The 23,940-nt window shown below is 44.5% G+C and overlaps 1 protein-coding gene across 1 annotated transcript in view; it reads left to right on the top strand.

Moving 5' to 3' along the window:
- The window catches only part of glud1a (glutamate dehydrogenase 1a), a 55,655-nt gene extending 32,071 nt beyond the window's left edge, over positions 1 to 23,584 (top strand). The window contains exons 7-13 of the mRNA XM_060926297.1: positions 1,210 to 1,347; positions 1,603 to 1,740; positions 1,945 to 2,025; positions 6,918 to 7,041; positions 11,035 to 11,126; positions 15,480 to 15,542; positions 22,653 to 23,584. Coding sequence (XP_060782280.1) covers positions 1,210 to 1,347; positions 1,603 to 1,740; positions 1,945 to 2,025; positions 6,918 to 7,041; positions 11,035 to 11,126; positions 15,480 to 15,542; positions 22,653 to 22,772 — 756 coding nt within the window. The 3' untranslated portion in view covers positions 22,773 to 23,584. The remainder of the gene's footprint in view (positions 1 to 1,209; positions 1,348 to 1,602; positions 1,741 to 1,944; positions 2,026 to 6,917; positions 7,042 to 11,034; positions 11,127 to 15,479; positions 15,543 to 22,652) is intronic.
- Positions 23,585 to 23,940: the final 356 nt, after the last annotated feature.

The following is a 23,940-nucleotide window of genomic DNA, read 5'->3' as shown; positions in this document are numbered from 1 at the left end:
CCTTATGCTCGAACATGGTGTTCGTTATGGCCAAACCGTGCATGGCACAGAATTCCAGCAACAGAACACTGCTCAGGTTCAGATCGGGCAGGCCGTTCCTCCCAGTCACACCCCTCCAGGTCTCACCGTCATTGCCCACATGAGTATTGAAGTCCTCCAGTAAAACAATAAGTCCCCTCGTGGTGCACTGTCTAGTACCCCACTCAAGGACTCCAAGAAGGCCGGGTACTCTGAACTACCATTTGGCGCATAAGCGCAAATGACAGTCAGAGATCATTCCCCGACCCGAAGGCGCAGGGAAACGGCCCTCTCGTTCACTGGGGAGAACTCTGATGTTGGCACACCAAACTGGGGGGCTACCAATAGCCCCACCCCTGCCCAGCACCGCTCAACCTTGGTAATTCCAGCATGGAAGAGAGTCCAACCCCCCTCCAGGAAATTGGTGCCAGAGCCCAAGCTATGTGTTGAGGTGAGCCCAACTATATCTGGTCAGTACCTCTCAACCTCACGCACAAGCTCAGGCTCCTTCCCCACCAGAGAGGTGACGTTCTATGTCCCAAAAGCCAGTTTTGTCAGCCAGGGATCAGTACGCAAGGGCCTCCGCCTTTGGCTGCCACCCAATCCACAATGCAACGGATCCTTACGGCACCTCCTGCAGGTGGTGGGTCCACGAGAGTGGTTCAGTGTTGCTCATTCGGGCTGGGCCCGGCCGGGCCCCATGGACATAGGTCCGGCTATCAGGCGCTCAATGACGAGCCCCTCCCCCAGGCCTGGCTCCAGGGTGGGGCCTCGGTATCCCTGGTCCGGACGAGGGCACTCGGATCCTTGCTTTTTCTGTCATAAGGGTCTTTCAAAGTGCTCTTTGTCTGACCTGTCATCTAAGACCTGTTTGCCTTGGGAGACTCTACCAGGGCAAATGCCCCTGACAACATAGCTCCTAGAATCACTGAGGCACTCAAACCCCTCCACCACGTTAAGGTGACGATTCAAGGAGGGGTTTATTTATTGCTGTCGGAATATAAAGAGAATTTTAAGAAATGTAACAAAAATGCTTCTAAAAAAATGACCTACCATTCCTTTAATGAACAAAAGCCATTATATTAGAGCAGAGAAACAGGAACATTTATGGACTGGACTTGTAATGATGAACATATTTGTTTGTTAATGTGTTATGCAAAAGTCTGGTGTATGTTTGTGTTTCTGCTTTAGGGCTTTGGTAATGTGGGCTTGCACACCATGCGTTACCTGCACCGCTACGGGGCGAAGTGTATTGGAGTAGCGGAGTGGGACGGAAGCATCTGGAACCCTAACGGCATTGACCCCAAGGAGCTGGAAGAGTACAAACTGGTGAGTCTGAACTGAATCAGCTTTGTTGTTTCTTGAGATCACAAACTTGGACAATGAGGTGTTGAGAGCAGTTTTCAGCCATGTTGCTGTAGGCGCTTTTGCAGTTTTCCTTTTTTTGGTTTACTGCCAGACAGCATGCTGATGCATCTCAAGGTGCATCCAGTCCTCTAATGTACAGATGTCCTGTATACCTTCAGCAACGTGAGTGTTATTGTATCTTCTTTCTGATATGAACGTTTTCCTGTCTGTCTTTAGGCAAATGGCACAGTTGTCGGCTTTCCCAACGCCACGCCCTACGAAGGCAACATCTTGGAGGCTGAATGTGACATTTTGATTCCTGCTGCTAGTGAAAAGCAATTTACCAAGAAAAATGCCAGCAAGATCAAGGCTAAGGTCAGGGTTCAAAGCACTGCAGCTGTGCTGTTAGTTTAGTGTTGTGTGGTGACCAGGATAAATATTTTTATATCCCCATTTTTGCTAATACGTATCATTGAAGTGTTTGGAATTAATTGGAAGGCTCCAGTGTTTTTGAGCAAATTAACTGTATGAATAGTGTAACATGGATAAATAAAGTGGCAGCTGATTTTGTGGTTCTAGATTATTGCTGAAGGAGCCAACGGCCCCACCACCGCTGAAGCTGAGAAGATATTCCTTGAAAGGAATATTATGGTGATTCCTGTAAGTCTGTTTTTCCTTTTGATTGTGTTGTGCTGTACATTGCTGCTCATCATGAACATCTGGATTACGTGTATTGGGAGAGATTATACGAAGTGCACTGCTAATTCTTCCAAGTCCAGAAGCAAACTATACTAGGAACTCCATAGGAGCAATTGCTGGGTTTCATGCGACGTCACATCCGCCTCATTAGTTGTTCAAAATTTTAGCAGGTGGTCTCCCAAAGCTCAGTCGACAAAGCGTTTGTACGAAGAAAGGTGCGTTGCTTGCATGAAAAATGCCTCACGCTTGCGTTTGTTTTAGGTTGTTTGAATTGATCAAACCGTGAAACTGATAAGTTTCTTCAGGGTTCCCCGTGAACTAATAAAGGGTGAACAAACACGGGATTTCACAAAAAGATGTCGAGAAAGGTGGCTTTTGAACCTCTCACTGAAATCGAAGGGAGCCGAGTCGAAGCATGTTTGAGTTTGCAGTGATCACTTGGTGAAAGGTTTGTATCTCCCTCTCAGCTACAGCCTTAGTGTTTTCTAAGTACTTTTCTTGCTATGTGTCGTTATTTTACGGTACTTTTTTTAGTCACGAAGTGCTAAAGTCCCCAGCTGTTCTTTGTTTCCTCCTCACAAAGTCCATATGCATGAAGGTCGCGACAAAATTCTTCCCCAGCCATACGGTTACAATGTGCCGTGTCTTCTCCGTCGTGTTTAACTAAGATCCAGGTCTTTAAAGGGGTTTCTGATGATCTTTGTGAATGATTTACCTGAGAGATAAGAGGCAACACAAGTGAGAATCAAGCCAACTGTTTGTTTACACTTCAACTTGTGGTGCTTCGTTGTAAAGACGCGAACGAAAAGCTTAAAAAAAAAAAAATACTTACCCGGGCAAAAACAATACAGGATTCATTTGGCAGCGACTTGATCCCGAGGTCCTTTACCCAGCCACATACAAAAAAGTTGTAAGCCTCCATACTCTTCCACGCTTTCATCTGTTTTGCGGTGTAGAAGGACATCTGCAACACCAGATAGTTTGAGATGTCGGGGAACTCGACTGAAGGGTAGTTTTCGAGATCGTATGACAAATCCTTCTTTCCCAGACTGTAGGGGTCGATTCCATTGCACACAGCAATCTTCTGAATATATCTAAAACCAGCAGTGGCTTCTAGATTACGAGCATACTCATGATAAGTTATCGCTAGTTGTCTGCACTATGACAGACTTTAAACCACCAACTATTTCACTTCCAGTAAAACCGCTAAGAAAAGTCACGTGACCTGAAACCCAGCAATAGCATGGAACAGTCTATTTAGCAAGGAATCAATGGCCAATAACTTAAACAAATTTAAGCATTTACGAGCTAAATTTGACATTAGCAGAATAAACTTTGATCCTATTGTAGCTGCAACTTAACACATAGTCATGCATACTATTAATTAATTTACTGTGACGTTAACAGATAATCGACAGATTTTAAGGGTTTTTTTTTTAAAGATATTTTTAGTTTTTTGTATTTGTAATTATTTGTATCTCTATAGACCCCTTCGCATGTTTGTAAACAAACCGACCGTTGCCAGGATGCGCGCGCAGTCTGGACTCAGAAACAATGGCGCTGCCCATAGACCGGCATTATGAGCTGTCAGATTATGCCAAACAATTGTCGTTACAAGATCGAGAATGCTACATAAATAAGTTAACTCTAACAAGTGGACATCGCCTACCGGATCCGCATTTAATTAAAGAGTGGACGGACGATGTTAGTAAGTTCCCTCCTCATTTTCCTCTGATACCTGAAGGCAGTCATACTATTTACAAAAAATGTCAAACTCAAAAAAAACAAACCTATTTACAAAAGTAGCCTGCCATCAACATTCTGGTTACAGCGAGACTACAACTTGATTAACAATGGGACATTCATATTCATTTTGTTTTAATCAAATTATGCCAGTGACGTGATGGCAATGTGGCTTTAGCTACAACAGCAAATACCAACACTAAACAGCAATTTGCAGGAGGTAATGGCATGAAAGGAATGATAGTGTAAAGAGTGCAGCTAAGAGAAATCAGAGCTGCGTAAAAAGCGAGAGGCAGAGACCAGAAATGAAACTGAACGGGGCGGGAGCTAGGGTAGAGCAGTCAACGTAAGTTGGCACACAATTTTACCTTTCCATCCTTGCTTTAAATTTGTGATTTTCGGCATACACAAATAATGATGGCACAAAATCTGGACTGCTTGAGTCAAGCGAGACCTCTCCTACAAACAAAACTGCATGCAAAGCTAAGTTAACATGCTAACAATATTCATTACATTGTGTAACTATGACCCAGCTAATCAGACAAATGTTACCAAAGTATTTTGCTACATCAATAAATGAAGACTAGAAAGAAAAAAGATTTAATAAATAGCCTGATCTTACCTGTGATGAAGTGGGCGCTGCAAACCCACGCATTTTTGATGGTGCTTTCATCCCAGTCTACACGTTTGATGGCTTGTAGCCATAGACGTCTGCGTTTTTTTTTTTTTTGAATGGGTGAGATCCTGCTGGAATTCTGTACATTTTAACCCCATCACTGCTACGATTCTGACACCCGACAACACAACAACTAGGCATTTCTTCCAAATATTTTTTCTCGTCTCTACCGTCGCTGAGTCTTTTTTGGGTCCAGGCTGCGCTCGCAGTTTCCTCTTGCGTATGAATGACGTTTACTGCAAAGGGGTCTACAGTGGGGCAAAAAAGTATTTAGTCAGCCACCAATTGTGCAAGTTCTCCCACTTAAAAAGATGAGAGAGGCCTGTAATTTTCATCATAGGTACACTTCAACTATGAGAGACAGAATGGGGGGAAAGAATCCAGGAAATCACATTGTAGGATTTTTAATGAATTAATTGGTAAATTCCTCGGTAAAATAAGTATTTGGTCACCTACAAACAAGCAAGATTTCTGGCTCTCACAGACCTGTAACTTCTTCTTTAAGAGGCTCCTCTGTCCTCCACTCGTTACCTGTATTTATGGCACCTGTTTGAACTCATTATCAATATAAAAGACACCTGTCCACAACCTCAAACAGTCACACTCCAAACTCCACTATGGCCAAGACCAAAGAGCTGTCAAAGGACACCAGAAACAAAATTGTAGACCTGCACCAGGCTGGGAAGACTGAATCTGCAATAGGTAAGCAGCTTGGTGTGAAGAAATCAACTGTGGGAGCAATTATTAGAAAATGGAAGACATACAAGACCACTGATAATCTCCCTCGATCTGGGGCTCCACGCAAGATCTCATCCTGTGGGGTCAAAATGATCACAAGAACGGTGAGCAAAAATCCCAGAACCACACGGGGCGACCTAGTGAATGACCTGCAGAGAGCTGGGACCAAAGTAACAAAGGCTACCATCAGTAACACACTACGCCACCAGGGACTCAAATCCTGCAGTGCCAGACGTGTCCCCCTGCTTAAGCCAGTACATGTCCAGGCCCGTCTGAAGTTTGCTAGAGAGCATTTGGATGATCCAGAAGAGGATTGGGAGAATGTCATATGGTCAGATGAAACCAAAATAGAACTTTTTGGTAAAAACTCAACTTGTCATGTTTGGAGGAGAAAGAATGCTGAGTTGCATCCAAAGAACACCATAGCTACTGTGAAGCATAGGGGTGGAAACATCATGCTTTGGGGCTGTTTTTCTGCAAAGGGACCAGGACGACTGATCCGTGTAAAGGAAAGAATGAATGGGGCCATGTATTGTGAGATTTTGAATGAAAACCTCCTTCCATCAGCAAGGGCATTGAACATGAAACGTGGCTGGGTCTTTCAGCATGACAATGATCCCAAACACACCGCCCGGGCAATGAAGGAGTGGCTTCGTAAGAAGCATTTCAAGGTCCTGGAGTGGCCTAGCCAGTCTCCAGATCTCAACCCCATAGAAAATCTTTGGAGGGAGTTGAAAGTCCGTGTTGCCCAGCGACAGCCCCAAAACATCACTGCTCTAGAGGAGATCTGCATGGAGGAATGGGCCAAAATACCAGCAACAGTGTGTGAAAACCTTGTGAAGACTTACAGAAAACATTTGACCTCTGTCATTGCCAACAAAGGGTATATAACAAAGTATTGAGATGAACTTTTGTTATTGATCAAATACTTATTTTCCACCATAATTTGCAAATAAATTCTTTAAAAATCAGACAACGTGATTTTCTGGATTTTTTTTTTCTCATTTTGTCTCTCATAGTTGAGGTGTACCTATGATGAAAATTACAGGCCTCTCTCATCTTTTTAAGTGGGAGAACTTGCACAATTGGTGGCTGACTAAATACTTTTTTGCCCCACTGTATATGCACGATTCCACCAGCTCTGCTGATCGACTTATCGTGTTTGATTAACTTTATTCATTCATTCAGCAGGGTTGGGCATCCATCTTGCTGACTGGTTTACAGTCAGGTCGTTGCTTTCCTTCCGAGGTCGAGAGTACAGTAGCTTAGTCAACACAAATGATTCCAGTTGCTCTCGGTTAAATTTGCTTTGCTTTCATAAAAATTTGGCTTGCTTGAATACGGATTTGCCTTACACACACACACAAAAAAAAAACTGTCTTTAAAATCATGCTGCGCAAATCATCCTGCTCATTCTTTGAACAAACTCTCACTGTTTAAGCACTTTGTTCCGTGAACTAAAACTACCAATCTGAGAGCAGGTTTAAGAATGAGCAGGGTGAGTCCATACACTCTCAGGAATGAGTGTGTACATCTTCCAAACATAAGAAGAACAAAAATTTGTACGTGAGCAGGCTAGATTTGTATGAGTAAAAGAAATCCGTGCCAGAGTAGGTGGAATCTTTTTCATGAATTAAACTATTCTGCTCACAGAATTTGGCAGGAAAGTAACGTCCTGCACCATTGTCTCAAATAGGACCTGTACCTGAATGCCGGTGGTGTGACCGTCTCCTACTTTGAGTGGCTGAAGAACTTGAATCATGTCAGTTACGGCAGACTGACCTTCAAATATGAGCGAGACTCCAACTACCATCTCCTCAGTAAGTGCAGTGCTGTGTAATACGTTACTTATTCACTTTATTTCACTACTCCCACTTTCAAGAGTTTGTTTCTTCTGCTTTTGTTAAGGCTACTTGACTGTACGAGGCAACATTATATTAATATACACAGACAGCCTTTCTCTCGTATGATCCCGCGAGTTTATTTGGTATGGTCTGTCAGCTGCATGTGAAGTTTGCTAGTATTGCCTCATACATTTCTGCTCCATCATGCTACGCACAAGCTAGAAGCTAGACCTGCGTTCTCTCGTGTGATTGTGAGGGGTGACGTTACAATGATGTGCACAATTCAGTGACAGACGGGCTTTCTCACACATTACCAACACTATTTTAATATTTCTGTTTCTTAATCGATAGAGCAGTTCACTATAAAATGTCCGTAATGAATAAAGTCAAGTGGACTACTGCTGTGGACACTGATCGTAATTTATGCTAACTAACCAAACATTCTAAAAAGTAATTTAACATTTAGCTAGCTAAGTAGCTTGCCCTTAAGTATTAAGTTGACACATCAGTCTTGCATCATAAACACCCGACATGTCCGCTTCACTGGAGATCCATAAACTAGCCATTTCTCTGGGTAAATATGTTCTGGTTTTGGTTTCCCTTCCACAAAATGCTAAGAGCCGACTATGGACGTTTGGGTGGCGGCTTTAAATTTAGCACTTTCAGCCACAGGTCCTGTTCTTTAGAAGGCGGTAGATACACTGTGTATGGTGCCCCACATCACTCAGGTTGTTTTGTGTTTGTAATGCTGCTATTCAAGCAAAATGCTCCTCTTCTAATTATTGTGACACCCTCTAACAGCATATTATACTACTCGTATTGCACATGATTCGATTTTCTTATGATGTTTTTGGAAAAAAATATTATTACCAAAAAAAGTAACATTTATTTTCATACTCTTTATCAACTTGAATATCCACTTTGTATCCCAACTTAAATGTCCCTTTTGGGGAAGCCATGGCCTAAAGGTTAGAGAAGCAGCTTTGGAGCCGAAAGGTCACTAGTTCGATTCCCTGGACCAGCAGAAATGACTAAGTGCCCTTGAGCAAGGCACCTAACACCCCAACTGCTCCCCAGGCTGCTCTGGGTATGCTGTATGTCGCTCTGGATAAGAGCATCTGCTAAATGTCTGTAATGTTTCAAAAAAAAACCCTTTTGTTTTCATTTTCTTAATAACCAACAATCGTTATTTGCCCATGTTTGTAAAGGTTGGAGTAAAATATAAAAAAGAAAGAAAGCACAACTTTATTCATCACACACTTGTGAAATTTCCTCTCTGCATTTAACCCATCTGAAGCAGTGAACACACACACACACGTGAGCAATGAGCACACACACATACTCGGAGCAGTGGGCAGCCACGCTAACCGCGCCCGGGGAGCAGTTGGGAGTTAGGTGCCTTGCTCAAGGGCACCTCAGCCCAAGGCCGTCCCATATTAACCTAACCGCATGTCTTTGGACTGTGGGGGAAACCGGAGCACCCGGAGGAAACCCACACAGACACGGGGAGAAGATGCAAACTCCACACAGAAAGGCCCTCTCCGGTTGCTGGGTTCAAACCCAGAACCTTCTTGCTGTGAGGCGACCGTGCCAACCAGTGCACCACTGTGCCGCCCATAATAGCCTCCCTTTTGTAACTTTCAGCAGTTTGTAAAGAGAGCTCAGATTCCTTGATAAAGCTATTTGTGCAGTCAGTCACATGACAGCTCTTTCCCATTTTAGGGGTGTGTGTGTTTGCAGCATTATTGTACCCTCTGCAGTCCAAACAATGTAATTACAGCTAGGAACAAGTAAGATTACGCCACCTGATGACAATCACAATTCTTTTTTTTTTCTTCATCGATTTGACTTGTCATAAATTTGTATCACAATTTATCGTGTGATATGCCTGAATATTTATTGTGTATCTTTTAATCAAGTTACCATATGGTGTGTGCACAGGCCTGCAGTGCAGGTGTGTGTTTGTGTTTTTATATATATATATATATATATATATATATATATATATATATATATATATTAGGGCTGTAACAATATGCGTATCGAAATCGTGATGCGCAGAGCCACGATCCGTATCGCGATACAAGAAGGCAGAATCGCGGGACACCCTTTCAAACTTCTCCTCAGCCCAAAAACAAAGGCGCTTCCAAACTTCAATTTATGAATACTTTACTTTTTATTTAAATTACATTTTAAACTTACTTAAATTACTTTTATTTTTTTATATCTATTAGTAAGTCGTTTTTTCGCCGACCTGCGACAATCTTCTGCGAGTCACGCAACGTCCACACTCGCCACTGGCAGAGCATTCATTTCTTTTAAGCGGTCGCCATTCTGGTTGCGACGTGGGGAGCGAATCTGTAAACAAGCAGCTCATTGGCTGGCTAGGTGTGCCACAAGCCAATCACAATCACTTGACCGGAAAGGCATGCAGTGTTGCCAGATTGGGCAGGTTTAGGTGCTTTTTGGCTGGTTTTGAACATATTTTGGGGTGGAAAACGTTAGCAATATCTGGCAACACTGAAGGCATGTCTGGTTGGGCGGAAGCCTTCTGCGGCAGTTACATTTTGACACGCGAGCAATGTTTCACCATAAAAATTCCGTAATTTCCATCTGTTTTCCGCGATCACAGAAAATCATTGGCCCTATGAGAGTGAGACAGTGAGAGAGCCACCCCCCCCACCCCCCACCCCCCAAAAAAAATCTTAACGGATTTACACGATTTGGAAAAATGACTTTTTCAGAACCGAAAAAACAGAGCTTCCGGCTCAACAGTATTATTTTGAGAAATAAAACAATCTTTGGATATACATTTGTTCATTTTTGCATACATATTACTCATTCTCTGCAGTGGTCTGAATTATTTGTTATTAAATAGTTAATGTAAGTAAGTAAATGTTAATAAGTCAAATTTACTACTTTAAAAAAACATTAAAAAAAAAAATCGTGGGCGTATCGAATCGTGGGTCAAAAATCGCGATTCGAATCGTGAGTTGGGTGTATCGTTACAGCCCTAATATATATACACACACACACACACACACACACACACACACACCCATGGTCACATGCCAGAGCTCTTCCAGGAAGAGTAAGCAGATATGCATTTCTGTGCTACAAAAAAAATATGGAGTGTCCCCCAGTACAGTCATTGACCTGCTCCAGAGAACTCAAAGTGCTCTTACTGATGGTGCTGGAAACAAGCTGTGGGGTTTTAATAGTTCAGTCTTTGCAGTTTAGCTTTTGAGCTGTCTTTGCAAAATTGTGTGTGTGTGTGTGTGGGGTGTTGAGGAGCTTTTTGCAACAGCTGTTCTTGATCACTGTCACTTTCGTTAGTGTGCATAAAAGAGACATTTTTGAATCGAATTGTTACTGGTGTTTTGTGTAAGGAATAAAAAACACACCTGGGCATGTTGGTATCGGAAAATAAACAACAGTGTAATAGTGTAAAGTGGCCTGACACGAATCTGAGTTCCGAAGGTTGAATTATTTTCCTATAACAGTACACTGTTTTATTCCTCTTGCCACATTTGCCAACAAGGTCCTGGTATCACTTGCATTATGGAAGCTATAAACAGTCGTGAACACACGTTCCATTAAAGTTAAGAAGACCAAAAAAAAAAAGCATTGCTTGCAAAACCTCATGTTCCAGAGGGATTGTAAAGGGTTCAGTCCTGAAGACTTTGATGGAAAACCTACTGATGGTCACAACTGGAGACCCCTTCCATAAATATTTAAACACACATTTCCGTACGGAAAGTTTCACCATTTCAGTGATTAGTTACTGAAATGAATATTGAACAAGTGCATTAATATAAGCCTGATTTGTATGAATGGGTTTAAAAGTGACCAATCAAAAAGTTATATTTATTAATCTAATAGTCTTCCCCCCCAGGTTTTAGTTGGTGAATGGACTGCTGCAATGTTTTAAAAGAAGAGCTAACATTTGATTAACTTGTTCCCCTGCAGTGTCTGTGCAGGAGAGTCTGGAGAGGAAGTTTGGAAAGCATGGTGGTGCCATCCCTGTGGTCCCAACTTCTGAATTTCAGGCCAGGATTGCTGTGAGTGCAAAAAACACAACAGATTAAAGTGTGGTCAGTACACCGTAGGGACAGATGTTGAATCGGAGCAGGAAAATGCTAACCTGCACAGAGTGTGAACCTGAGGTGAAGAAGCTTAAGGGCTGTAAACCAAACAGGCTTGTCATTTTTTGTTTTGTTGTCTTCATTTTTTTTTATTTTTATTATTATACCCCCACTCCGAAGGAGGAGGGGTATACTGGTTTATCTCTGTCCGTCCGTATCTCTGTCCATACAAAACACCCTTTTTCTCAGCAACCACAAATCATAGCCACTTTGTACCAAACTTCGGCTTGGGGTTCTATACCGTTTTCAGGTCTGTCGCACATGGACTTCCTGTTTACTGACGGAATGTATTTATGGAACCTCGTCTCGTCTCGTCTCGTCTCGTCTCGTCTCGTCGTCTTCCGCTTTATCCGGGACCGGGTCGCGGAGGCAGCAGTCTAAGCAGGGAAGCCCAAACTTCCCTTTCCCCAGACACCTCGGCCAGCTCCTCGGGAAGAACACCGAGGCGTTCCCAGGCCAGCCGAGAGACATAGTCCCTCCAGCGTGTCCTGGGTCTTCCCCGGGGCCTCCTCCCGGGGGGACATGCCTGGAACACCTCCCCAGGGAGGCGTCCAGGAGGCATCCGAAAAAGATGCCCGAGCCACCTCAGCTGATTCCTCTCGATGTGGAGCAGCAGCGGCTCTACTCCGAGCTCCTCCCGAGTGACTGTGCTTCTCACCCTATCTCTAAGGGAGCGCCCAGCCACCCTGCGAAGGAAACTCATTTCGGCCGCTTGTATCCGCGATCTTGTCCTTTCGGTCATTACCCAAAGCTCATGACCATAGGTGAGAGTCGGAACGTAGATCGACCGGTAAATTGAGAGCTTCGCCTTTTGGCTCAGCTCCTTCTTCACCACAACGGACCGGTAAAGCGACCGCATCACTGCGGAGGCTGCACCGATCCGCCTGTCGATCTCACGCTCCATCCTTCCCTCACTCGTGAACAAGATCCCGAGATACTTAAACTCCTCCACTTGAGGCAGAACTTCTCCACCAACCTGGAGAGGGCAAGCCACCCTTTTCCGGTCGAGAACCATGGCCTCGGACTTGGAGGTGCTGATTCTCATCCCAGCCGCTTCACACTCGACTGCAAACCGCCCCAGTGCATGCTGAAGGTCCTGGTTTGAAGAAGCCAACAGGACAACATCATCCGCAAAAAGCAGAGATGAAATCCTGTGGTTCCCAAACAGGATTCCTTCTGGCCCCTGGCTGCGCCTAGAAATTCTGTCCATAAAAATTATGAACAGAACCGGTGACAAAGGGCAGCCCTGCCGGAGTCCAACATGCACTGGGAACAGGTCTGACTTACTGCCGGCAATGCGAACCAGACTCCTGCTCCGTTCGTACAGGGACCGGACAGCCCTTAGCAAAGAGCCCCGAACCCCATACTCCCGAAGCACCCCCCACAGAATACTACGGGGGACACGGTCGAATGCCTTCTCCAGATCCACAAAGCACATGTGGACTGGTTGGGCAAACTCCCATGAACCCTCGAGCACCCTATGAAGGGTATAGAGCTGGTCCAGTGTTCCGCGACCAGGACGAAAACCGCATTGTTCCTCCTGGATCCGAGGTTCGACTATTGGTCGAATTCTCCTCTCCAGTACCCTGGAGTAAACCTTCCCTGGGAGGCTGAGAAGTGTGATTCCCCTATAATTGGGGCACACTCTCCGGTCCCCTTTCTTAAAAAGAGGGACCACCACCCCAGTCTGCCACTCCAGAGGCACTGTCCCTGACCGCCACGCGATGTTGCAGAGGCGTGTCAACCAAGACAGCCCCACAACATCCAGAGACTTGAGATACTCAGGGCGGATCTCATCCACCCCCGGTGCCTTGCCACCGAGGAGCTTGCAAACCACCTCAGTGACTTCGGCTTGGGTAATGGACGAGTCCACCTCTGAGTCATCAGCCTCAGTCTCCTCAGTGGAAGACATGACGGTGGGATTGAGGAGATCCTCAAAGTATTCCTTCCACCGCCCGACAATGTCCCCAGTCGAGGTCAACAGCTCCCCACCCGCACTGTAAACAGTGTTGGCAGAGTACTGCTTCCCCCTCCTGAGGCGCCGGACGGTTTGCCAGAATTTCTTCGAGGCCGACCGATAGTCCTTCTCCATGGCCTCCCCGAACTCCTCCCAGTTCCGAGTTTTTGCTTCCGCAACTGCCCGAGCTGCAGCACGCCTGGCCTGCCGATACCCGTCAGCTGCCTCGGGAGTCCTGGAGGTTAACATGGCCCGATAGGACTCCTTCTTCAGCTTGACGGCATCCCTTACTTCTGGTGTCCACCACCGGGTTCGGGGATTGCCGCCACGACAGGCACCGGAGACCTTGCGGCCACAGCTCCGAACAGCTGCATCCACAATGGAGGTAGAGAACATGGTCCACTCAGACTCAATGTCCCCCGCCTCCCTCGGAAGCTGGGAAAAGCTCTCCCGGAGGTGGGAGTTAAAGACCTCCCCGACAGAGTGCTCGGCCAGACGTTCCCAGCAGACCCTCACCATACGTTTGGGCCTGCCAGGTCTGTCCAGCTTCCTCCTCCGCCAGCGGATCCAACTCACCACCAGGTGGTGATCAGTTGACAGCTCAGCCCCTCTCTTCACCCGAGTGTCCAAGACATAGGGCCGGAGATCAGATGAAACGACTACAAAGTCTATCATTGACCTCCGACCTAAGGTGTCCTGGTGCCACGTGCACTTATGGACACCCCTATGCTCGAACATGGTGTTCGTTATGGACAAACCGTGACTAGCACAGAAGTCCAATAACAAAACACCACTCGGGTTCAGATCGGGGAGGCCGTTCCTCCCAACCACGCCCCTCCAGGTGTCACTGTCATCTCCCACGTGAGCATTGAAGTCCCCCAGTAACACAATGGAGTCCCCAGTCTGAGCACTCCTCAGTACCTCTCCCAGGGACTCCAAGAAGGCCGGATACTCTATACTGCTATTTGGGCCATAGGCACAAACAACAGCAAGAGCCCTCTCCCCAATCCGAAGGCGCAGCGAGGCGACCCTCTCGTTCACTGGGGTAAACTCCAACACATGGCGGCTGAGCTGGGGAGCTATAAGCAAGCCCACACCAGCCCGCCGCCGCTCACCACGGGCGACTCCAGAGAAGTGGAGAGTCCAGCCCCTCTCGAGGAGCTGGGTTCCAGAGCCCAAGCTGTGCGTGGAGGTGAGCCCGACTATCTCTAGCCGGTACCTCTCAACCTCCCGCACAAGCTCAGGCTCTTTCCCCCCCAGCGAAGTGACATTCCATGTCCCAACAGCCAGCCGCTGTGTCCGGGGATCAGGTCGTCGAGGCCCCTGCCTTCGACTGCCACCCAATCCACATTGCACCAGTCCCCTACTGCTACCTCTGTGGGTGGTGAACCCACAGGAGGTCGGGCCCACGTTTATGGAACCTATAGCATGGATTTACAAAATTTTCGTAACACTTTTCTCAGCAACTACAAATCACAACTGCTTGATATTTGGTACTGAGCTTCAGCTTGGGGTTCTATACCGTGTATACCGTTTTCAGGTCTGTTGCACATCGACTTCCTGTTTACCGACTGAATGTATTTACGAAACATATAGGGTGGATTTTGACGCTATTTCAAAATGACAGTTTACCAGGATGATATTTGAAATACCTGGGGAGAACACTGCTCTTTACTTACTTGTTTCAGGGTTAATTATTTGTTGAGGTCAACATTAATAACATTCCTTCGATTGTTTGCATTCTGTTATAAGCGAGAGCGGGGGGATTACGTAGGTGAGCAATAGCTCACAGTTGATCTTGTTTAAAATATTTCCAATATTTTTGAAACTTGACACTTCCTGGAAGAGATATGCGATTTGAAATGTGGTGATGTGATCTTAAATTCCATGGCCTTCAAATCACTTTCACATGCAAATCATGATTTATGGAACCTCTAACACTAGAAAAATGTGTATGACCTTTGCATAGCTATTATAATGCATGGTTACATTATTCCTGATCACAGACTTTAAGTCATGCCAGATTGACTGAATGGTTATTAATGATGCAAATTAACAAAAATGTGAATGAGTTTGAAAGTGATTTTGAAATTGGGTATGAAAATGTTAAGGGGGGAAAAAATGGTCAAAATAAATATGCGAATATCCAATGATGTATTTTGTAGAAATGTCTAAAAAAAAAATAATCCTGCATCCACATTGAGAATGAGTCTACATATATCTTCATAAAAGAAGCCTGTGATCATTTTTTTCCCTGTTTTTTAGGCTTTAAAAGTTTAAACTTTTCCTTCACTATTGTCTGATTTTGACAGGGAGCATCTGAGAAGGACATAGTGCACTCTGGACTGGCCTACACCATGGAGCGCTCAGCTAGGGTTAGTACATAATTCATGCAATAATTCTGCATCCTAAATTTTGGCTACATTCACATTACCAAGCTGAAGTGATTTTCAAATCTGAATTTTTTTTTCTCCTTAATGTGATATAGATTTTGAGTCACTTTCATATGTAGCAAGTGGCCTAGTGGTTAGCGTGTCTGCCTCTTGATCAGGAGATCGCGAGTTCTACTCACAGTTGGGTCATACCAAAGACCATCATAAAAACGGTGCCTACTGGCAAAGCATGCTGCAATACACATGTGAGTGGGGAGTCAAACTCTCGCGGTTACCAGAGGACTAGCCCCCCCACTGTAACCCTAGCTATGTAATATAGGCGAGAGGCCGAGGGCTACAAAACCGAGATTGGCGCTGCCAAATGCGCCATGGATGGTGCGGGCAGGACTTTGACTTTTTTTCATATGGGGTCCTAAATCGGATACATGCGGTGGTGCTTGAAAATTTGTGAACCTTTTAGAATTTTCTATATTTCTGCATAAATATGACTTAAAACATCATCAGATTTTCACACAAGTCCTAAAAGTAGATAAAGAGAACCCAGTTAAACAAATGAGACAAAAATATTATACTTGGTCATTTATTTATTGAGGAAAATGATCCAATATTACATATCTGTGAGTGGCAAAAGTATGTGAACCTTTGCTTTCAGTATCTGGTGTGACCCCCTTGTGCAGCAATAACTGCAACTAAACATTTCCGGTAACTGTTGATCAGTCCTGCACACCGGCTTGGAAAAACTTAAGCCCATTCCCCCGTACAGAACAGCTTCAACTCTGGGATGTTGGTGGGTTTCCTCACATGAACTGCTCGCTTCAGGTCCTTCCACAACATTTCGATTGGATTAAGGTCAGGACTTTGACTTGGCCATTCCAAAACATTAACTTTATTCTTCTTTAACCATTATTTGGTAGAACGACTTGTGTGCTTCGGGTCGTTGTCTTGCTGCATGACCCACCTTCTCTTGAGATTCAGTTCATGGACAGATGTCCTGACATTTTCCTTTAGAATTCGCTGGTATAATTCAGAATTCATTGTTCCGTCCTTGATGGCAAGCCGTCCTGGCCCAGATGCAGCAAAACAGGCCCAAACCATGATACTACCACCACCACGTTTCACAGATGAAAGAAAGAAAGCATGACTTTATTCATCACGCACTTGTGAAATTTCCTCTCTGCATTTAACCCATCTGAAGCAGTGAAAACACACGAGCACACACACATACTCAGAGCAGTGGGCAGCCACACTAACAGCGCCCGGGGAGCAGTTGGGAGTTAGGTGCCTTGCTCAAGGGCACCTCAGCCCAAGGCCGTCCCATATTAACCTAACCGCATGTCTTTGGACTGTGGGGGAAACCGGAGCACCTGGAGGAAACCCACGCAGAGACAGGGAGAACATGCAAACTCTGGAATGGGATAAGGATCTTATGCTGGAATGCAGTGTTTTCTTTTCTCCAAACATAACGCTTCTCATTTAAACCAAAAAGTTCTATTTTGGTCTCATCCGTCCACAAAACATTTTTCCAATAGCCTTCTGGCTTGTCCACATGATCTTTAGCAAACTGCAGACGAGCAGCAATGTTCTTTTTGGAGAGCAGTGGCTTTCTCCTTGCAACCCTGCCATGCACACCATTGTTGTTCAGTGTTCTCCTGATGGTGGACTCATGAACATTAATATTAGCCAAGGTAAGAGAGGCCTTCAGTTGCTTAGAAGTTACCCTGGGGTCCTTTGTGACCTCGCCGACAATTCCATGCCTAGCTCTTGGAGTGATCTTTATTGGTCGACCACTCCTGGGGAGGGTAACAATGCTCTTGAATTTCCTCCATTTGTACACAATCTGTCTGACTGTGGATTGGTGGAGTCCAAACTCTTTAGAGATGGTTTTGTAACCTTTTCCAGCCTGATGAGCATCAACAACGCTTTTTCTGAGATCCTCAGAAATCTCCTTTGCTCGTGCCATGATACACTTCCACAAACATGTGTTGTGAAGATCAGACTTTGATAGATCCCTGTTCTTTAAGTAAAACAGGGTGCCCACTCACACCTGATTGTCATCCCATTGATTGAAAACACCTGACTCTAATTTCACCTTCAAATTAACTGCCAATCCTAGAGGTTCACATACTTTTGCCACTCACAGATATGTAATATTGGATCATTTTCCTCAATAAATAAATGATCGGGCGGCACGGTGGTGTAGTGGTTAGCGCTGTCGCCTCACAGCAAGAAGGTCCGGGTTCGAGCCCCGTGGCCGGCGAGGGCCTTTCTGTGTGGAGTTTGCATGTTCTCCCTGTGTCTGTGTGGGTTTCCTCCGGGTGCTCCAGTTTCCCCCACAGTCCAAAGACATGCAGGTTAGGTTAACTGGTGACTCTAATGGCCCTTTTCCACTACCCTTTTTCAGCTCACTTCAGCCCGACACGGCTCGCGTTTCGACTGCCTCAGAGCAGCACGACTCAGCTCGCTTCAGCCCTAGTCAGCACCCAAAACTCGCACGGTTTTGGAGTGAGGCTGAAGTGAGCCAAACCGAGCCGAGTGGGGCTAGGGGCGTGAGGAGACACTCCCCTGTGCACTGATTGGTGAGGAGGAGTGTCCTCACATGCCCACACACGCCCCGCGAGCACGCTGGGATCTGTAAACACCGTAAACCCGGAAGAATTACGAATTACGAGAATTTCTGAAGCCTTATGCGCCTCGCCTCATCTATACGCTCTTGCCAGTATCTGTTGGCGTTGTCGGTGACAACAAGCCACAGCACCAAGACCAGCAACACTAACGACTCCATGTCCTCCATGTTTATTGTTTACTATCCGGGTCGTGAGACTACCGCTTAAAAGGTCACTGATGTCACTGTTTGCGCCGCCTAACGACATCACGTGACGTCCACCCACTTTTGCTAACTCCATCCAATGTGTCCACCCACTTCCAGCCAGCACGGTTCAGCACGGTTGTAGTCGAAATGCAACTCCAACAGCCCCACTCAGCTCGACTCAGCCCAACTCAGCCGCGTTGGTAGTGGAAAAGCGGCATTAATTGACCGTAGGTGTGAATGCGAGTGTGAATGGTTGTCTGTGTGTCAGCCCTGTGATGACCTGGTGACTTGTCCAGGGTGTACCCCGCCTTTCGCCCGTAGTCAGCTGGGATAGGCTCTAGCTTGCCTGCGACCCTGTAGAACAGGATAAAGCCGCTAGAGATAATGAGATGAGATGAAATAAATGAGCAAGTATAATATTTTTGTCTCATTTGTTTAACTGGGTTCTCTTTATCTACTTTTAGGACTTGTGTAAAAATCTGATGATGTTTTAGGTCATATTTATGCAGAAATATAGAAAATTTCTAAAGGGTTCAAAAACTTTCAAGCACCACTGTATCTGATTTGTGGGCATGTGACGTGAAATGAGAACAGTCAAGTTGGAATTCATGTGACTTTTTTTGGGGGGGGGGGTATATGCTCAACATGCTCTCAGTGCTGTGTTCATCAGCTAGCACTGGCAGTGCAGCAAAACAACAATGGATGAGGGCTACAATAACTGTGAAAACTGAAAAAACTAGCTGTCTGGGGTTTTGTTTTTGTTCGTTTGTTTGTTTGTGCCCCCCCTGAACCTGATCATGTACAGCTGACGAACTGTCTGCTGTGTTCCAGAGCAAAATGTGATATACACGTTAGCTGCTAGTGTGTCCATTTAGTCAGTTTTAATACCATGAGTCATCTCAAAAATATGATTTATTGTTGGTGCTGCAGATGACTTGTGCAAAGATTTATCAAACTGTGCATGTGTGCCACTTTGGAAGACAAATGTGTCCACATGACCGTTAGATACAGGTCTGTTGTAATTATAAACGTGAACCTAGGCCTGTCGCGATATTCGATATACTGACTTTATCGTATGAAAATGAACTCGGTTATTATTTATTTATTTATTTATTTTAACCGCGATTTTGGCATTTATGCACTGTACATCTACATAGGGAAGTCGCCAGAGTGTTAGCTTGACCCATTGACTGAATAGAACACCGCGCTGTTTTCTGTCGTCTCACGCGGCTCTCTGGCAGAGACGGGGCTTCCCAGGATGCAACAGTTATCCAGCAGGGTATCCATTGAATGGGGAAAAGACAACACCACGTTGCTCCATTGTACAGACCATAGGCGTAGAATTAGGTATGGACATGTCCCTACAAATATTTCTGATTGAAGAAAAAAAAATTCTGCTCCGTGTGTGGTACACAAATGGTTACTGTAGGTTTCCACTGGGTGAAACACCACGCAAAATTCGCTCATGAATATTCGCTCTGGGGGCATGGTCGCAAAAACAGCAAGCACGTTCGGCTACCATGTCAGTTAGCAAGTGCAGTTGCAGTGCAGTGACTGGCTGCTAGCTAGCAAGCTAGCAAACTGTCCTTGAAGAATGTAACATTAGATTAGCTTGTAAAATTAATCAGTTAACAACAGTTCGTATTCAGTGTGTAAAAGCAACAACATACGAATATGACTGTTTTCTAAGTTTGTGTGGCGTGTAGATAACAATCCGACTTGATACTGACAACAACTGGTGTTCATTAAGGTCCAAGACATTATTAAATCATATCAAATTGTGCTAATGTTGGCTAAATTGCACCGAGTCTTGCTTGTGAAGTGCCTGGAAACTTTAGCAGCCCGCTAACCCTTAATTTGAAGTGCTTCAGTTAAGACCTGCAGAGAGCCCTGATCAAGCTCGTGTAACATGACGCGTGTAAACAACAACCCGATGGTGATGTGGACATTGTTCGTGGCCCAGACACCTTTTAAACACTTTCATGTAATAAGTATAACAGCCCCTGCCTTATTGATCAGAAATTTTTGGTTACTTTTTGGTCATTTTTGGTTTGGCAAAATATTGTGACCCCTCTAATGTTGACCTGAAGTTGGCGCCACTGGGGGTTGGCATTGGGTTTTTGTCCCCACCAATGTTAATACCAAACCTACGCCCTTGCCTACATGTTAGCTCGTTCTAATTAATTGTCGTTACTTTTATCCAAATGACAGCTGGCAATACGTTATTTTGCACTTTTTGTTTATCTGGGTACTGGGTACAGTTTCTTTGAGAAACTGGATTGGCAGAATGTGAAGAAAAGAGTGTCTTTTTATTACCCTGTGCCAAGTTAATATTTACTTAAGTGCAATTTTTTAAGAGCCATAGGTTGTATTTTATTTATTGTTTTTGTTGTGAGTGGTTTTGTTTGACTGTTTTATTTCTTGAGGTTATTTATATATTTTTTACGTTCCATTGTTGAATTGAATAAGTTGACTTGATTAAAAAGTTTACTGTTCTTTGAAAGGGTGTATTTGCATGATCATTATTATTTTACTAGTGGCATAAAATTGTCTTGAAAAGACGTCAACAATAATATCGTTTATCGCAATAATTTCTGAGACAATAGATCATCCAGCAAAATTTATCGTGACAGGCCTACGTGAACCATCAAGATAGGTGAATCGGAGCGAAAACCCGGAGCTGATCAGTGAGACTTGTAATGTGAACGTAGCCTTAGATATCCGAATTATATTAGTTTTTGTCTATGTAATTGGTTTTAAAGCATGTTTTTATGTCATTCCAATTTCAGCTGAATGTAAAAAAGAAAGGAGACTTAAACATTTAGAACTGCACATTTTCAATGGGAACATTTTGTAAAACAGGGATGTCACTCATTTTAGGTAGTGGGCCACATTACACTTAGTCCAAGTGGGCTGAGGGGGGAAAAAAAAAAAAAAAATCGGTTTACTAGACCAACAATCCATCACCAATTCTGCTTAAATGTGTTCAGTGCCTTAAATACTGTAAAGTGTTTTTTGAAATTGACTTAAAAATACATAAACTTTGTACTTGCATAAGTATTCACCCCCATTGCTGTAAAATCTGTAATTTGCTCTTTTGGTGAGAGATGTGGTTACTCGATCAAATACAGCTTCCAGGAGGTTTCTTCCTCCTGTCGTGGTGTCAGTTTTTTCCCTTGTGACTGTCGCAAGTGGATTGCTTGTTAGGGATTTTTAAAAAAAATTTAATTTAAAATTTATCTATTTTTGTAAAGCTGCTTTGTGACCGTTTCCACTGTTAAAAGTGCTATTCAGTCAAATTATATTGAATTGAATGTCCTCGAGTTTATAGCTATATTTAACCCCCTAGTGGAATAACAGAGACTTGGTATTTTTCAAATTGTTCTATTCAATAATGGCCCTTTTCCACTACCCTTTTTCAGCTCACTTCAGCCCGACACGGCTCGTGTTTCGACTACCTTAGAGCGGCGCGACTCGGCTCGCTTCAGCCTTACTCAGCACCCAAAACTCGCACGGTTTTGGAGTAGGGCTGAAGCGAGCCAAACCGAGCCGAGTGGGGCTAGGGGCGTGAGGAGACACTCCCCTGTGCACTGATTGGTGAGAAGGAGTGTCCTCACATGCCCACACACACCCCGCGAGCACGCTGGGATCTGTAAACCCGGAAGAAGACGAATTACGAGAATTTCTGAAGCCTTATGCGCCTCGCCTCATCTATACGCTCTTGCCAGTATCTGTTGGCGTTGTCAGTGACAACAAGCCACAGCACCAAGACCAGCAACACTAACGACTCCATGTCCTCTATGTTTATTGTTTACTATCCGGGTCGTGAGACTACCGCTTAAAAGGTCACTGATGTCACCGTTTGCGCTGCCTAACGACATCACGTGACGTCCACCCACTTTCGCTAACTCCACCCAATGTGTCCACCCACTTCCAGCCAGCACGGTTCAGCGCGGTTGTAGTCGAAATGCAACTCCAACAGCCCCGCTCAGCTCGACTCAGCCGCGTTGGTAGTGGAAAATCGGCATAACAGTCCCTGAGACAATTTTACTATACCACACAGACTGTAAATTCACTGGGTGTGCTGAATTAGAGCAGGCCAATCCCAGCTCATGGCCTTTATGTTCAACACCCCTGCTATAAAAGCTTGGGGTTTTTTTTCACAATAATTCTGATGAATATTGTGCGGGCAATTTTATCCCCCCCCCCCCATTTATTTATTTAAATTTGACAGTGGAGTGCCCCAGCTGACTGTCATATTTTATGTTGTATTTTCTTCCTAGCAAATTATGCGCACAGCCAGTAAGTACAACCTGGGGCTGGACCTGCGGACAGCGGCCTACGTCAACGCCATCGAGAAAGTCTTTAAAGTGTACAGTGAGGCTGGCCTCACTTTCACATAGACAACTGATTTGGATCTGTCCGTCCATCCATCCATACAGACATGCTGCATCTTCACTGCCTCCTCCCCAGCTAATGTTCTTCAGTTTACATTTACCATGTTCATATATACTGTTTGTTTGTATATGGCATATGTTACTTATAGCGTTAGGTTTTTCTTCCCTCACAGCTTTTATCCACTCCATCACACCAAAAGGGTCATTCTTTCAATATACTGTCATGTCCATCTACTCAGAGTAATATCTTGCCATGAAAAGGCTGGTATTTATACTGTATAATGCACATTTTATGTTGGTCTCTGCGGTGTTCTGTTTACATCGTGCGCAAAGATCCGTCCAGCCTTAATATCACACAGCACTCTGGAAAACACGAGTGATCCTGTTTGTTTAAGGAACTCTTAAGGGTCTCTTTAAGCAACCGAAGACATGCAAAGGTCAATAATAATGGCAATGCATGGAAAATGATCTCAGGCTTTTATGTTACCAAATTGCACAGATATCTATTTATCTGTTCTTGCACTTGGCTTATTTGATTGATTTATCCTTTTATTATTAAAAATTATATATATTCTATATATGAGGGTGCTCTTTTGCCTAATATGCAACTGTCACCAAATGCTTCCATGGTCAAAGGTATGAAGCATGTCTTAAAGTTTAACATGCAGAATATATGTATGTGGAAGGGATTGTGTTTGGGAACAAATGGTTTATTTTCTTTATTAAATATAAAGTGACTTTGAAGCTTATTGGGAGGAGAGTTTATATGGCTTTGTTCAAGTTAAAATGTAATAAAATCTATATACGGTTGTACCATAGTTTTTGTGGGTTGGGTTTTTCTCCCCTCCCCCACTCATACACATAGGAAATGGGTGAGTTTACTCAAGTAGCTTTTGTGTGCATCAAAAAAAGGGATTGTGTTTGAACCACAACAGCAGAATGCGATGAATGCATTCAAAAAGTGCTAGTATATGGAGGAAAAGGCCAGAAGCACAGGATAAAATTCTGCTGCCATTTCATTACACAAAAGTTAATATCTCATTATCTCTAGCCACTTTATCCTGTTCTACAGGGTCGCAGGCAAGCTGGAGCCTATCTCAGCTGACTACGGGCGAAAGGTGGGGTACACCCTGGACAAGTCGCCAGGTCATCACAGGGCTGACACATAGACACA

Source organism: Neoarius graeffei, chromosome 7 (assembly GCF_027579695.1).
Source record: "Neoarius graeffei isolate fNeoGra1 chromosome 7, fNeoGra1.pri, whole genome shotgun sequence".
NCBI classification, from domain to species: Eukaryota; Metazoa; Chordata; class Actinopteri; order Siluriformes; family Ariidae; genus Neoarius; species Neoarius graeffei.
This window is presented reverse-complemented; position numbering and strand designations above follow the sequence as displayed.